General features: G+C 34.1%; 1 protein-coding gene across 1 annotated transcript in view; it reads right to left on the reverse strand.

Moving 5' to 3' along the window:
• Window positions 1-599: 599 nt before the first annotated feature.
• LOC141552939 (carboxylesterase 1D-like) overlaps window positions 600-15,852 on the reverse strand; it is an 87,569-nt gene continuing 72,316 nt past the window's right edge. Inside the window, 7 exon segments of the mRNA XM_074284843.1 lie at window positions 600-662; window positions 1,865-2,005; window positions 5,549-5,587; window positions 6,917-7,021; window positions 7,310-7,414; window positions 10,520-10,673; window positions 15,265-15,398. Of these exon segments, the coding sequence (XP_074140944.1) occupies window positions 600-662; window positions 1,865-2,005; window positions 5,549-5,587; window positions 6,917-7,021; window positions 7,310-7,414; window positions 10,520-10,673; window positions 15,265-15,398 (741 nt within the window).

Consider the following 15,852-nt stretch of genomic DNA (forward strand, 5'->3'; position numbering starts at 1 on the left):
ATGTTACTCCACTGCTTCCAAAGTGGGCAAAATTACTTCCAAAATGAGTGGGGTATCAGTTAGAGAAGACATAATGAATTGAATACATATATTCTCTCATTGATTTTACTGTACAGGTCATACCACTTTTTTCTGTACCCTGAACAATCTGTAGGGGTAATCAATTTAGTTTTTGAATATTATTGCTTACATTTTGTTTTGTGACACTTATGATCTAGAATATTTAGTTGTCAAATTTTGCTTTAAAAATACAAAACAAAACTCAAAGGTTTCTGTTTTCTAACACAAAGAGACCATTTAAATTACTTTGTTCTTTGAGTACTTGGGGTCTGCCCTGAAATGGAAAGAATAATAACTCTATGGAAATTGCAATAGATTGGGTATGTGTGACCTTTGAGAAACTGCATCCCTTCTCTGTGCCACAGCTTTCCCCATTCCCAAATGAAGGCTTTGAGCAAGATGAGCATTGGGTTCTCTTGAGTTTTAATATTCAGTGTTCTAAGCTTTTTTATCTAACTTTGGCTATCTATGCTTTAACTTGCCTCCCAAATCTTATATTTTAAATCTCTAAAATTCCTTACAACAAGTGGATATGAATCTCATAACAGTGTTGATGCTGTTTCTTGGTCCAATCCATTCTCTGACAGAGGATATCCGAATGCCTGAAAAAAAAAAAAGAACCAAGTTTTACAAAAAGCATTGATGTAAAATAAAATAAATTATGTAACACTAATGAGGAAGATGATTTTATTTTCAAATTGGAAGGAAAGTTCTCTGATGAGTAGGATAGTAAAGTTAGTTTAATAAATTAACATAGTTCTCTAAATATTCCAGAAAACCACTTAAGTAAAAAGACAAGTAAAGCATTTTCTCATTTCTTTTGAAAAGACAGAATAGGGAATCTCACAGTGCCCAGAAGGTTGATCAATGAGAAGTTTCTAGCTACTACTGACAAAGTAAAGAAGTCTGAAGGGAGCTTAACTGATACTAGAACCATATTTCCCTAGTTTATTATGATGTTAACTTTTAGAATATAGATGCCACTGACAGAGGCAACTTTGAACCATTTACACAAGAATAATTACTATTTGTATTCAAGTAACTTAATTCATCATGGGATTTAAGAGTTAAATAGCTCCTTGATCCAGTCCAACCAATTCATTTCACAGATAAGGAAGCTATAATTCAAAGAAAGGCATCAAGTGATTTACAGAAGGTCCCATGCAAACTAGTAACAGAATCAGAATTAGAATTCATATCTGCAGCTTACTGCTTTTCCAGCAATATTATATTGTTTCCACATTGAAGAAGACAGAAAGGATCAAGCCCAGGACTTCATGCAAAACCTTTTCAATTTTAATAGGAAGGAATCTCAAGTGAGAACCAGGATGTTATATATTTTATGGATCATGAGGCACAACACAAAATTCGGAAAAAAAAAAAAAAACTGGACTCTAATCCTTATCTTGACATTAACACAGTGTATCAACCCAAAGCAATCTCTTCCATTTTATGGGCCTTAGTTTTTTTGTTTTTTGTTTTTTTTTTTTTTTTTTTCCATCTATGATATGAGAGATTTGGACTCTGTGCCTTATAGCTCCAATGTACTAAGATTCTTTGAGTGGGAAAGAGCTAGACACAAACTTCACCCAGACAACAATTTAACAATTGCCTAAAGTAAATCCTTAGAAATGATGCCTTGTGTTAGGAAACAGAAGTATAGGTTGTTCGCTCAGAATCAGCAGTAGAGGAGCATCCAGCATATTGAATGAAGCCTTTTCTCAGATTAATCAATGGGGAATTTCTGGTCCTAGAGAGAAAAAGAGATGAACACAAAATTCCAGGAGAAACACAGTGCTCTTACAGTTGGTAAAATACAGCCAAATTCATCATTGGTGATTCCCATCATGACCTGAATGTCAGCAAATTGCTTTTCAGCCAAGAGTTCTTCAGGACTTTTGGGCCAAAATACTCCATCCACAACTATAGGTATGAACACATCATCCTGAAAGAAAAAAATTAGTACTATAGCTGTATTCCCCCCTCAAACAAAAATAAATTCATTTGTATGTCCTTCCTCTATAGTTGATAGAGGAGAGACATAGTCTCCTTATCCTCTGTTAAGGTCAGGAGGGGAAAGGGTAAAATTATACTGTGGGTGACTGAAATAGAAAGACACTTGTAGGCATTGTTTTTATCTCAACAATGAATTGATTACTTATGAATCAATTTGGCTTTATTGAAAATTATTTCAGTTCAGTAGATTAGAGCATCAAAAAAATTGTTGCATAGTCAGAAATGTAGGAACATATTACTGATGGGAGCTGAATAAAATTCTCAGGTCTTTGGTAGTGAAGAATGGCATTGAGAGAGTCTGAGTCCCTGCAAACAATTACTGGAAACAGTCTGGAAACCTGCTCCAATAATTGGCTATATGCTATTTAAGCTTTTTATCATTGATTTTTGATGAGAACATATATGAATATCAAATTTACACATTCCCCAAAGTTAAAAGGGCAAGCTAATAAGCTGAATGAGAGTTAGGATTAAAAAATATCTTAAAAGAGCATTGGGGTGAATCTGAGGAAGTCAAATCTAGTGGGAATAAATGTTATATCATACACTTGAATTCAAAAATAAATTCCATAAATACAATATAGGGAAGAAGTAGTTAGCAATTTGTCTGAAAGAAAAATCTGGAGACTTTTTACAAAGCCAATATGAGTCAGTAGCAGAATGTAGAGGACAATAAAAGAAAAAAATTATATAATCTTCGTTTGCATTAAGAGATGACTGAAGGAATAAGAAGATAATAGTCCCAATTTACTTTCCCTTCACTAGATACCATACTAAGTGTTTTACTCATCTAGGTATATCTTAAATTACAAAGAATATTGGTGAATTAAAGGGCACTGAGACAAAAATTGTGAAGGCATTAAAATGCATGTCATAAATATTTTTTTGAAAATACTACGAAACATAAGATGGGAGGGGAAAGGGCAAGATGTCATCCATGTTCAAGAATGTGAATGATTGTCAGATAGAAGAGGTTTGGAAATTGTGCATGAAGATAAAATCAGAAGCAATGAACAGAAGTTGCAAAGAACTCATTTAGGCTTTATGTCAGGAAAAACTTCTTAATTAAAATCTGTCCAAAACTGTAAAATGTGCAGAGAGATGGCACAGTAGTTAGAGCACTAGACTGGGAAACAGGAAAACCTGACATCAAATCTGTACTCACTCACTATACTCACACTGACTATGTGACTCTGGACAAGTCACTTAACCCTATTTGCCTCAATTTCCTCATCTATATAATGGTCTAGAGAAAGAAATCACATACCACTCCAATATTTTTGCCAAGAAAATCCCCAAAAGTGGTCACAAAGAGTTGAATACTACAGAAAAAAACTGAACAGCAACAATAACAAAAATTGGACTGGACTTCCTTAGGTGGTAGTGATTTACCTTTTAGTAAAGATCCTCAAGAAGTGGTTAGATGATCACTTGTCCTTTCCATGTTTAAATTCTATGATTTCATAAATCTCAATAAAATTGTTCAGGGTAGAAAAGCAGCAGTTTCTCATTTATAATTCAGATAGACATCCATTTTCTCATTTGGTTCTGACATTCTCATTGGGTAGGAAGTGAAATGACTATTGTACAAATTATACAAATAAGAAAACTGAGTTTCAAGGGAAATGTTGGATCACAGACAGAATTAGTTGGGCCTGGGAATCACTTAATTGAACCTTCTTATTCAACAAACATTCTATTCTATGGATATCTCTATAATTATATGACAGTGATAGATGGATTGCAGATTCGATCGAAATAGTCCCTCTTCCTGAGGAACTTTTTTGGTTATCTATAAAGTAAGAAAGTCTGGATGGAGAGAAAGGTCTTGGCCTTTTTAATGTTTAAATTTTTAAAATCTTGCCACTGGACACAAATGGCTCCAGAGGAGAAAAGGGGGACTCATGACTTTGCACCACCTCTTGTATCTTAAACCCAAATCACTTGGATATCATGGTATCATCTTCCTGATTCCATGGTTCTTTTCTAGAACAAAAGACAAACAAAACAACATTCTACATCTCATTCTTTTCTAAATATAATTGAGACTCTGAAAACAGAAGAGCAACGTCTAGAGTCATAGTGTAATTTCTAATCCAAGAAGCTTTCCTCTATAGCATACTACCATGAATGCAAACCAAACTACAGAGATAGACTATCAATGGAATAGCATGGCTGAAAGAAGAAAGAAAATATTTACATCATACACAAACCAGAGTTTAAATACAGTCATGGGACAAGGAACTGGAAAGATTCACAAGGTCATCCATGAAGACAGTAGGATTGGAGAGAATTTATCATAATATCTTTTCTGCTTAATTCAAGAGCATTAATTCAAGAGCATTTCTTGTAATAGATGGAATTTTAGTTAAATATCTTTCAAAAAGCTTGAGGTTTCAGTAACTTCTACATATTCTAACCTACTAACTTTATAGCAAAGCTGATGAGAAAGGTAGATAGATTACTCCTGAAATGAGTGAACAAGACTTGAAGTGTCAAATGATCAGTCTACTTCATATATTTTCCACTTAATAATTAGTCCAGATCAAAAATCTCCCATTGAAATTAAAGCTGTTTCCATAGAGTTTTACTAGGAGTGTAGAGATTGGTAAAAAAAATCTTGAATTACCTGGAGCTTTGGTTATATATCTGAGACTACTGTAAAGAATCATTGATTCACCTAAAATGGTTTATTATTCTATAATTTTGTGGTATTTTTACTTCAAATTTTCTGACAGTAATAAAAAGGTTTACTTCTCACATCCTTATCTACAAAACTATTCTTTTTTTCTTTTTTTAAGCTGAGGCAATTGGGGTTAGGGGACTTGCTCAGGGTCACACAGCTAGGAAGTGTTAAGTATTTAAGGCCAGATTTGAACTCAAGTCTTCCTGGCTTCAGAGCTGGTGCTTTATCCACTGCAGCACCTAGCTGCCCATACAGAATTCTTTTCAAAGAGGTTTTAGGATGGTAGGGGAAAGTTATATAAAGCCTTATAAGCATTTCTTAAACTGATATTTGTGAACTGAAGTTATATTTTTAAAAATTTCATAATTATTTTTCAACATGATTGATTTCTTCTATAATTGTATATTTTATTTTATAATTTTAAAGAATCAAAATCCCTTTGAATAAAACAAAAGGACACACACACACACACACACACACACACACACACACACAGAATCCTTGGTCTAAAAGCTACTCTGAAACTGAAAAGGTTAGTAACACTCTTGAAAAGGAAATTTCTGTTATGGTTCATTGTGTCCTAAGAATATAATGGGGGTTATGACGTTGAATGATTTCATTTAGAGATGGCTACCTTTTCTATAGTTAACCAGAACATAGTAGCAAGAATTCTACCACTTGACACTGCCTCATACATAGTAGGTGCTTCATGAATATTCATTAATTGTTTCATTGAGTAACTTAAAGGAGCCAAGAGGTAAAATCAAAATAAGAAAGATAATATACCTTCGTGGGATCTCCTGTGAACTCCAAGTGGTATAATTTCTGTGAAGGAAAAAAAAAATGGACAAAAAAGTTTCCCAAAAAGAGCTCATCAAGCTCACAGTCAAGTTCATTCTCATATTGGTTTCAGAAAGTCTCAGAGAAGAACACAGGGCATCTGGTCTCCCATACTTCTTAGCAAATCAAGTAATAAGGGTCACAAAAGAAGTAACCAGGTGTCTATGAAATTACCCTTGGAGCCCTCACCTCAAGTGCTTCCCCGATTTAATTACTCCTCATTTTTCAAAGGCCTTTGGAAGAAAATACGGCTGAGATAAACTATCTCAAAATTAGTAGTGGCACTTTTTTTTCTCAATTTGTTGATAAGTCTAATGTTTCATAATCCATCACCACCCTATACTACTTGGCCTCCATTTTAAGCCTAAAATAAGGATTGTATTTGGAGCAAACTACACCAATGTTGCTGAAATTCATGCAGGAAGAGTTATATTATTGTATTTATGCCAAAAGGACCTGGCTCTTGTTCTCTATATATTACAATTTTGAGATTCTCCCAAGATTCCTTAGCCATTGCTGATAGACTGGTACTGAAGCAGAGAATTATAGTGAATATACAAATCAATTTAGTTCCAACAAATTACTTTGTCTTTATTTGTCTGATTTACCATTCCAATTTTGGAAGGGCTTGAGTGGATTCAAATGGCCTTTCCAAGGCTACATTTGCCCCTCATGTATAAATGCAATGTTAGTCCAGGGTCAGGTGGACTACACTGAGAAGGCAAAGAGATCATATGCTAAATAGCCTTCTGTTCAAGGAAGGTCTAAGCATATCTGGTTCTCTATAGCTCCAGAATACAGAGGGCCCAGTCCCCATGTCTTAGACCTCTTTAAAAGAATAGATTCTCCAAGGTACTTGATTTGAACAGGAAGGAACTTAAAGTTATACTCACACATATGGACATCAAAAAATTAAACCCCAAAATCCATTTCCCAAATAATGATTTAGGCAATTAACAACTCAACTAGGGCTGGTTGGAGGGACTTTTGTGAAAACTGAAACTACACATAGTTCTTTGAATCCTCAGCAAAAACACAATCCAAAAATAGAAAGAATCCAGATGCGTTGATTGTTGCAGTATAAAAGGGGAATTCTTTCATGGTTTTCTTACCAATCATGCCATTTGCTCCCAACAATGTATCTGTGGTCCGCAAAAAAAAAAAATGAAAAATTATGACTATTTATCATTCTAGAAATTAGAGCAAATTGTTCATGGGAAACCTGCCAGGCTGCATGGAGGAACTTGAGAGGCTGAAGTGCCCATATACAAAGTTGTTAAAGTGGCAAAAATTAAGGACTCTAAGATCACCTACCAACTCTTCTGTTATGTGCAGGATCTCATCCTCTGTCTTCTGTCTCATACATTGAATCAGAGTGTCAGATGTAGTTGTTTCACATCCAACCACAGCTGCAATTTTCTATAACAAAATATGAGACATTTTTCCTATTGTCCATCAGGTAAAATAATTATACCCAAACCACCTTGGACCTGAATTTGTGACAACATGGTATAGAGAAAAATTGATGAATTTGAAGTCAGAAAACTAGTGTTCAATCCTTGCTTTCAATCCACTCAGGGCCACCATTCTTAAGTAAAATGAAATAATTAAACTAGATGACTTTTTATGTCACTTCCTGCTTTGGCCATTTAAAATGTATGAATCCGGTCAAATTTTTTGAAATGGAATATAATATAAGGATCCTACCTCAGTAAGTGGTTTGATGTTATGTCTGAAGAGAGTTTTTTGAAGGACAACTTCACTCTGCAAAATGACTCGTTGGAAGAGATCCTTGGTCAAAGGAGACAGAACCTAAGAGCAAAAGTAGGGAATGAAATTATTATTCAAATGCAAAACTGTTACAATGGTAGAATAATCATGATTTTCTTTACTCTGGGCTTTGAAATGCTGACAAACCTGTCTTCCTTTACTAGAATTTAAAAAAAAAATTCTGAATATAGCAGTTAGTGCCTAAAATAATTAGGTAAAATAGAGACAAACTCTTACTGGGTCTGTATACCAAAGAGGTCACAAAAAAGGGAAAAGGACCTACATGTGCAAAAATGTTTGCATCAGCCCTTTTTGTAATGGCGAGGAACAGGAAACTAAGTGGATACCTTGGGAAATTGGGAATAAGTTAGATAATGTTGGGGAATGGCTGAATAAGTTATGGTATATGAATGTAATTGAATATTATTGTTGTATAAGAAACAATCAGCAAGCTGTTTTCATATATGAACTTATGATAATGAAGTGATCATAACCAAGAGAACATTGTACACAACAATAAGAAGATTATGTGATGATCAACTATGATGGACTTGGGTCTTTTCAACAATGAGGTGATTCAGGCCAGTTCCAATAGTCTTCTGGGGGAGTGAGCTATCCACATCCAGAGAGAGAACTATGGGAAATGAAAATGGATCACAATAGAGAATTTTTACCTTTTTTCAATTTTTGTTGTGTTGGCTTGCTTGTTTTTTTCTTTCTCATTTTTTTCCTTTTTGATCTGATTTTTCTTGCATACCATGATCAATGTGGAAATATGTTTAGAAGAATTGCACATGTTTAATCTATATTAGATCACTTGCTGTCCAAAAGAAGAGGGACGTAGGGAAGGAGGGAGAAAAATTTGAAACACAGTGTTTTGCAATAGTGAATGTTGAAAACTCTCTTTGCATTTATTGAAAAATAAAAAAGCTACTAAAAAGTAAAAATAAAATAAAATAATATAAAATAAATATAGAGAGGGGCAACTAAGATAGTACAGTGGACAGAGCATCAAGCCTCGTATCTGAAGAACCTGAGTTCAAATTTGACCTCAAACACTTAATACTACCTGTGTGACTCTAGGCAAATCACTTAACTCAAATTACCTAAACAATAAAATAAAATAGAAAAATAGGGTCTGGTGTAGCATATGGAAAAGATCCTTTAACTGTGAGTTGCAACCTCATATAAGATAGTGCAATTGAATGGGAGAGTCACAAAATTATGATTTATTATCAGTTATATGTTTAGTATACGTATTTTTAAAGCCTATATATCCAGGGACACTCAAAACTGTGTCAGGCCAAAAGGGGTCATCAGTAGAAAAAGTTTTAAGCAGCCCTGATACATGTAAGGTCAGCCCTGCAGTTTAGAAACCTGGATTCAAATTCTTCCCTTGACACTCACCACCTACGAGGCCTTGAGGGTATCTCTACCCTGAGAGAGTTCTAAAAATCTTGAAGTTACAGAACAACTACTGATTCACTTTTTTTTTTCTCATCAAGAATTCTTATGAGTGGACTCTGCCTACAATCTAACTAAAAATAGTTAAAAGAAGAAGCCAGCAGAGGGCACACTTCCTCCTTTGGCTGCCATGCTCTAATTTAGCTTCTCCATGTTCTCTACTTAATAGAGTGGAAACATTCCCAGCAGTGACTCTGAGTAATCTGTATTCATTTTGTTTCTCTCCAGTACAACAGAAACTTCTTGAAGTCAGAGACTTTACATCCCAGAGCTTAGCACAAGGTCTTGTACATAGGCTGAATTTAATAAACAGGTGTAACATAAAGACATAAGTGTACTAGAAGCTTTCTTTTCACAGAGTTTTTGTTCTCAGGGATTTCCCTTCTCTAGTTTGTCTTAAAATATTATTTAATGTTTTATGTTTTTTGTTTCATGTTATTTGTCCAAGATGCCAAAAATGGCTCTTTAGTGAATTAAGAGCCTGGTTATATGGGTCAAAGTATATATCAGGAAATACATATATAATAAATGAATTTAAGATTGATTTTTCTTCTTAGGGCCTAGAAGTGATATTTCTAATGTTGATTTATAAATCTGGAAATTAGATTCTCAATGAAAAATTCTAAAAATTGAAGCTATTAATATAAGAAAGAATGAGTTACTTGAATAAGAAATATGTAGCAGACTGGTTTATAACAAATCCTGGGCTAAATTTTGTAGTCATTTTTTTTTCCCCTTGGAGTTTTAGGCATTCTGTTTATGCCTTTTCTCTTCATTCATTGACTTCCATTCTTTTTATTTTCTTCCAAAATCTAAGTTTCTCAGTACTTTTTTCTCCTTATCAAAATATCTTCTTAGAGAAACATGTGATAAATATAATCATATGGAAGTTTCAGATTTAATATGCTACCTACGCTTTCAACAGAAATTGGGGAATAAACTTTAGTAGGGAACAAAGTAGAGGACAAACTTTAATGCAATGAAATTCTACTGCGAGAACACTAGAAATTCTATGAAATTAGTCACTTTCTGACAGAAAGAATTATGTGACTCCTTTTAGGTCAAGTCCTAGTTCTATACCTTGGGGGTGTCAAGTAAAATGTAGTCAAGAATATGGTAGCTTCATAAAATTTATTTGAATAATCTTAAGGGGAAATGATATAGATGTTCATGATACTCTGAATTTCTTAGTGTACATGTTAAAGGACACTGGATTTAAAACCTAGACATATGGGTTTGAATCTCAGATCGTATAATCCATGACACTGAGAATAGAGCTACTATATTTATTGGAGTTACAGGTTTTTCATTTTCAAAATAAGAACAATAATCATACATGACCTACTTTATATATAGTGTCTGTGAGGAAAATTGTTTTAAAATGCTATGTAAATATAAGTTATTACTATTGTTATTATAAAAGAACATCATTTGAAAAAGTAAACATTCTTTATCAGTAGCTGTCTAAAATTGGTCTTAGGGCATGGCCAATTCTATATTTGAGTCATTAACATTCTACTATCCAGTACATAAAAAAACAGACTGTTTTGAACCATTTGGTCATTGTATATTGATGGAAGAATAAGTCTCTTATTATACCAGAAATCTCTGAGTTTCTAGTGTTCCCACCCTGACCTTCAAAACACTGGCACAACTCTTTAACTCAAGATTCTGAAATCTCACCAGTGCTGAAGCACTAAAACCTCCCGATGCTTCACCGAAGATGGTCACCAAGCTTGGGTCTCCTCCAAAATTGGCAATATTCTTTTGGACCCATTGGAGTGCTGCCACTTGGTCCAAGCAACCTCAGTTTTCCAAAGCATGTTCATCTCCAGTGCTGCAAAGGAGAGGAGAGGAGATAGAAGAATGGAGAGATACGTGTTTGATGAATGGATGGATGGATGGATGGATGGATGGATGGAAAAAAGGGGAATGGTTATCAAAAGGTGAATCTTCTAACAAAAGCTAGTGTCAAGAAATGAGAGGTAGTGCAGTAGAATGAAAATTGACTTACAGGAGAAATTTTATTTCAAATATGGCATTTGATACTTAACTATGTGATCATGCACAACTTATTTAATAGCACTTACCTAAAGGTAGGTAAAAGACAATTTTGATAACAAATAAAACATTAAAAATATTGGCATTACTATCCAAAATAGCTAGTTACATGGGGAAACTGGGAATAATGATAAGGAGACTTCTTATCTCTGAATAAAACCAGTTCAGTTTTCAATATTGTTATTTTTATGTCAATTATATATAAATGTCCTCCTTTTTACATTGTATGTAAGTATGATGAGAGCAGTGATCAGATCTTCCTTTTTACTGCATTATCTCTCATTTCTTGACACTAACTTCAAGGATTTAATCAGAAAAAGCCTCAAAGCTCATTAGTTTAACCTCCTCACTTTACACCTGAAGAAACACAGAAGCAAATGAATGTTCATATCTGAATGCAAAAATAGTTTGAAATACAAATAAATTTCACTTTCTATGGCAATTCCTTTTCCAATATTGAATTTGGAGTAGATTTTGTTAGAACAGCTCAAATACTAGATATATGATACTCTGTGGAGCCACATTTGAAAAGAGCCATGACTTCCAAAGGTGTCGGTATTTTTTCCATAAACATGGATGTTAAGCCCTCTGAACTATAGCTCACCAGCTGGCCAACAATCTGTTTATTAGCCTATGAAAATTTAGCTGGGCTGGACCATATAGGAAAGAAAACACATTTCAGCATATAATTAAAGCCTTTCTTTCATCTTTTTTTTTAAATAGTTTTATTTACTAGATATATGTATGGGTATATGACAATTGCCAAAACTTTTGTTTTAATTTTTCCCCTCCTTCCCCCTCCCACAGATGGCAGGTTGACCAATACATATTAAATATGTTAAAGTATAAATTAAATACAATATATGTATACATGTCCAAACAGTTGTTTTGCTGTACAAAAAGAATCAGACTTTGAAATAGTGTACAATTAGCCCGTGAATTAGAGTAGATAATGAGGAAACCAAACTATCACTCTTTGCACATGATATGATGGTATACTTAGAGAATCCCAAAAGATTCTGCTAAAAAGCTATTAAAGATAATTCACAACTTTAGCAAAGTTGCAGGATAAAAAATAAATCCATATAAATTCTCAGCATTTTTATACATTACCAACAAAATCCATCAGCAAGTGATACAAAGAGAAATTCCATTCAAAATAACTGTCAAGAGTATAAAATATTTGGGAATCTATCTACCAAAGGAAAGTCAGGAATTATATGGGCAAAATTACAAAACACTTGCCACAAAAATAAAGTCAGATTTAAATAATTGGAAAAATATTAAGTGCTCTTGGATGGAGAGGGGGGGCGAACATAATAAAGATGACAATACTTCATAAACTAATCTATTTATTTAGTGGTATACCAATCAGACTCCCAAGGAAATATTTTAATGACCTAGAAAAAATAACAACAAAATGCATATGAAAGAATACAAGGTCGAGAATTTCAAGGGAATTAATGAAAAAAAAAAAATCAAATGAAGATGGTCTAGCTGTACCTGATCTAAAACTCTATTATAAAGCAGCAGTCACCAAAACCATTTGGTATTGGTTAAGAAATAGACTAGTTGATCAGTGGAATAGGGTAGGTTCACAGGACAAGATAGTGAATAAATACAGCAATCTAGTCTTTGACAAATACAAAGATCCTAACTTTGGGGATAAGAATTCATTTTTGACAAAAACTGCTGGGAAAACTGGAAATTAGTATGGCAGAAACTAGGCATGGAGCCACATTTAACACCACATATTAAGATAATGGGTCCATGAGTTAGGTATAAAGAACGAAATCATAGTTAAATTAAAGGAACAAAGGATAGTTTAACTCTCAGACTTGCAGAGGAGGAAGGAATTTGTGACCAAAGAAGAACTAGAGATCATTATTGATCACAAAATAGAAAATTTTGATTACATCAAATTAAAAAGCTTTTGTACAAACAAAACTAATGCAAAAAGATTAGAAGGGAAGTAATAAATTGGGAAAATATTTTTTACAGTTAAAGGTTCTGATAAAGGCCTTATTTCCAAAATATATAGAGAACTGACTCTAATTTATAAGAAATCAAGTCATTTTCCAATTGATAAATGATCAAAGAATATGAACAATTTTCAGATGATGAAATTGAAACTATTTCCACTCATATGAAAGAGTGTTCCAAAGCACTATTGATCAGAGAAATGCAAATTAAGACAACTCTGTCAGATTGGCTAAGATGACAGGAAAAGATAATGCTAATGTTGGAGGGGATGTGGGAAAACTGGGACACTGATGTATTGTTGGTGGAATTGTGAAAGAATCCAACTATTCTGGACAGCAATCTGGAATTATGCCCAAAAAGTTATCAAACTGTGCATACCCTTTGATCCATCAGTAATACTTCTGGATTTATATCCCAAAGAAATACTAAAGAAGGGAAAATGATCTGTACATGCCAAAATGTTTGTGGTAGCTTTTTTTGTAGTGGCTAGAAACTAAAAAATGAAGGGATGCCCATCAATTGGAGAATGGTTGGGTAAACTATGGTATATGTTATGGAATATTATTGTTCCATAAAAAATGACAAGCAGGATGAATACAGAGAGGCTTGGTGAGACTTACATGAACTGATGCTGAGTGAAATGAGCAGAACCAGGAGATCATTATACACTTCAACAACAATACTGTATGAGGATGTATTCTGATGGAAGTGGATATCTTCAACAAAAAGATGATCTAATTCAGTTCCAATTGATCAATGATGGACAGAATCAGTTATACCCAGAGAAGGAACACTGGGAAATGAGTATAAACTGTTTGCATTTTTGTTTTTCTTCCCAGGTTATTTTTACCTTCTGAATCCAATTCTTCTGACACAGCAACAACAATAACAACAAAAATTCAGTTCTGCACACATATATTGTATCTAGGATATATTACAACATATTTAATATGTATGGGAATGCCTGCAATCTAGGGGAGGGGGTGGAGGGAAGGAGGGGAAAATTCAGAACAGAAGGGAGTGCAAGGGATAATGTTGTAAAAAATTGTCCATGCATATGTAGTGTCAAAAATATTATGATTATAAAATTAATAAAAAAAAGAAAATGGCCACATCCATCATAATTGATTATCGTATAGTATTGTTGTTGAAATATACAATGATCTCCTGGTCCTAAGCACTTCACTCAGCATCAGTTTATTTAAGTCTCTCCAAAGCCTTTCTTTCTTAGTCAAAAATGTCAGACCTTGTACTCCACTAGCATTGAGTTTAAAAAAAAGTATTCAATTATTTTTTACATAGGATATTTTGTGAAGTGCAAAAATGTTCTTAATCTAGTCTATCTTCTCTCTCATCCACCTCCCACATCAGTGCAGGTTTAATCTTTCTAATGATACTCCTAATGTTTTCCTTTCTTCTACAAAAAAATAATTTAGTGACTCCTTTTTCCCTAACAAATTAACTCCTGACCCTGGCATTCAAGATTCTAAATCAGTTGATTCCAGCCTACCTGGCTAGACTTTTCTCAAATTATTCCCCTTCACATACTCTCTGATTCAGTCTAATTTGATTTTACTATACCTCACTTTCTCATCTTGGCTTATCATGTTTCACACATGCCCCATGCCAGTAATTTGTCTCTTCCCTCCCCTTAAACTTTTCTCCAACTCTCTTTTCCTTTAAGGCTCAGAATAGGTGCTGCCTCTTCCATGCCTTCCCTGGGCATTTTTCCCTATTAGATGAAAAGGGAATTTCCTTGCACCAATTGTTCATACCTTCCCTCTATATTTGCCTTACTCTCCCTTGTTTATATAAGTAACTTAGCCTTTCTCCCTTTAGACTGTGAGCTACTTGAAAGCAAGATTATTGCCATGCCTAGCTTTTGCCCCCACCCCATTCTGAATCATGAACAGTTCGAGCATTTTTGATAAATGTTTGTCAAACTAAATTGTATGGTTTGCATGAGAGGGGATCAATGCATACATATGGATAGAGAAAATACGTAAAGTATCTTCAATCCATCTTTGATTGGACAGATATCAACTAATAACCCTGACTACACATGGCAGGATTGCAGTGATATTGGCAATAATTATATGCTCACAGTACAAAAGGCTTACCATAAGCCCTATGTCCTCATGAAAATTACATTATTGAAGCAATACAATAGGGCTACATATATAATAGGTTCTAAGAAGGTAAATGCAAGAAATAGAAATATTCCCTTTCAAGATGAATGCACTATATTCATGCTTTTGAAAAATCAGTTTCTGTAAGAATCAGGATTTGAGAGAAGAAGAATACCAAGGGCAGAACTGTAGCTCCAGTGGCAGACTCCCATTTCTTATCAGGTGTCATTTGAATTTCTGCCCTGCAGATCTTACATAAAGAACCCAAGGATTCCCAGGCGGTACTGAATGGTCACCACCACCACTTTCTCAAGGGCTGAGAGGGCCACTCCATCATAGTTTGAAGCACTATTCAGTAGCAGCCCCCCTCCATAGATCCACACCATCACCTGGGAAATCAGAAGAAAAAAGTTTGGATCAATGTGGCCAGAATTTAAAGGAACTTCAGAAAATGAATCTCAATGATGGACAGAACCAGCTATATCCAGAAAAGGAACACTGGGAAATGAATGTAAACTGTTATTTTTACCTTCTGAATCCAATTCTTCCTGTGCAACAAAAAATTCGGTTCTACACACATATATTGTATCTAGAATATATAACATATATAAGACTGCTTGCCATCTGGGGGAGGGGTTTGGGGGAGGAAGGGAAAAAATATGAATAGAAGTAAGTGCAAGGGATAATGTTGTAAAAAAAATTACCCATGCATATGTACTGTCAAAAAATGTTATAATTATAAAATAAAATAAAAAATTAAAAAAAAAAAGAAAATGAATCTCTAAATTGCCCATACTCTATGATCTCTATGATACTTTTCTTCAGGGAAGAAGTATGTTGATA

The sequence above is a fragment of the Sminthopsis crassicaudata genome, chromosome 2 (genome assembly GCF_048593235.1).
Source record: "Sminthopsis crassicaudata isolate SCR6 chromosome 2, ASM4859323v1, whole genome shotgun sequence".
NCBI classification, from domain to species: Eukaryota; Metazoa; Chordata; class Mammalia; order Dasyuromorphia; family Dasyuridae; genus Sminthopsis; species Sminthopsis crassicaudata.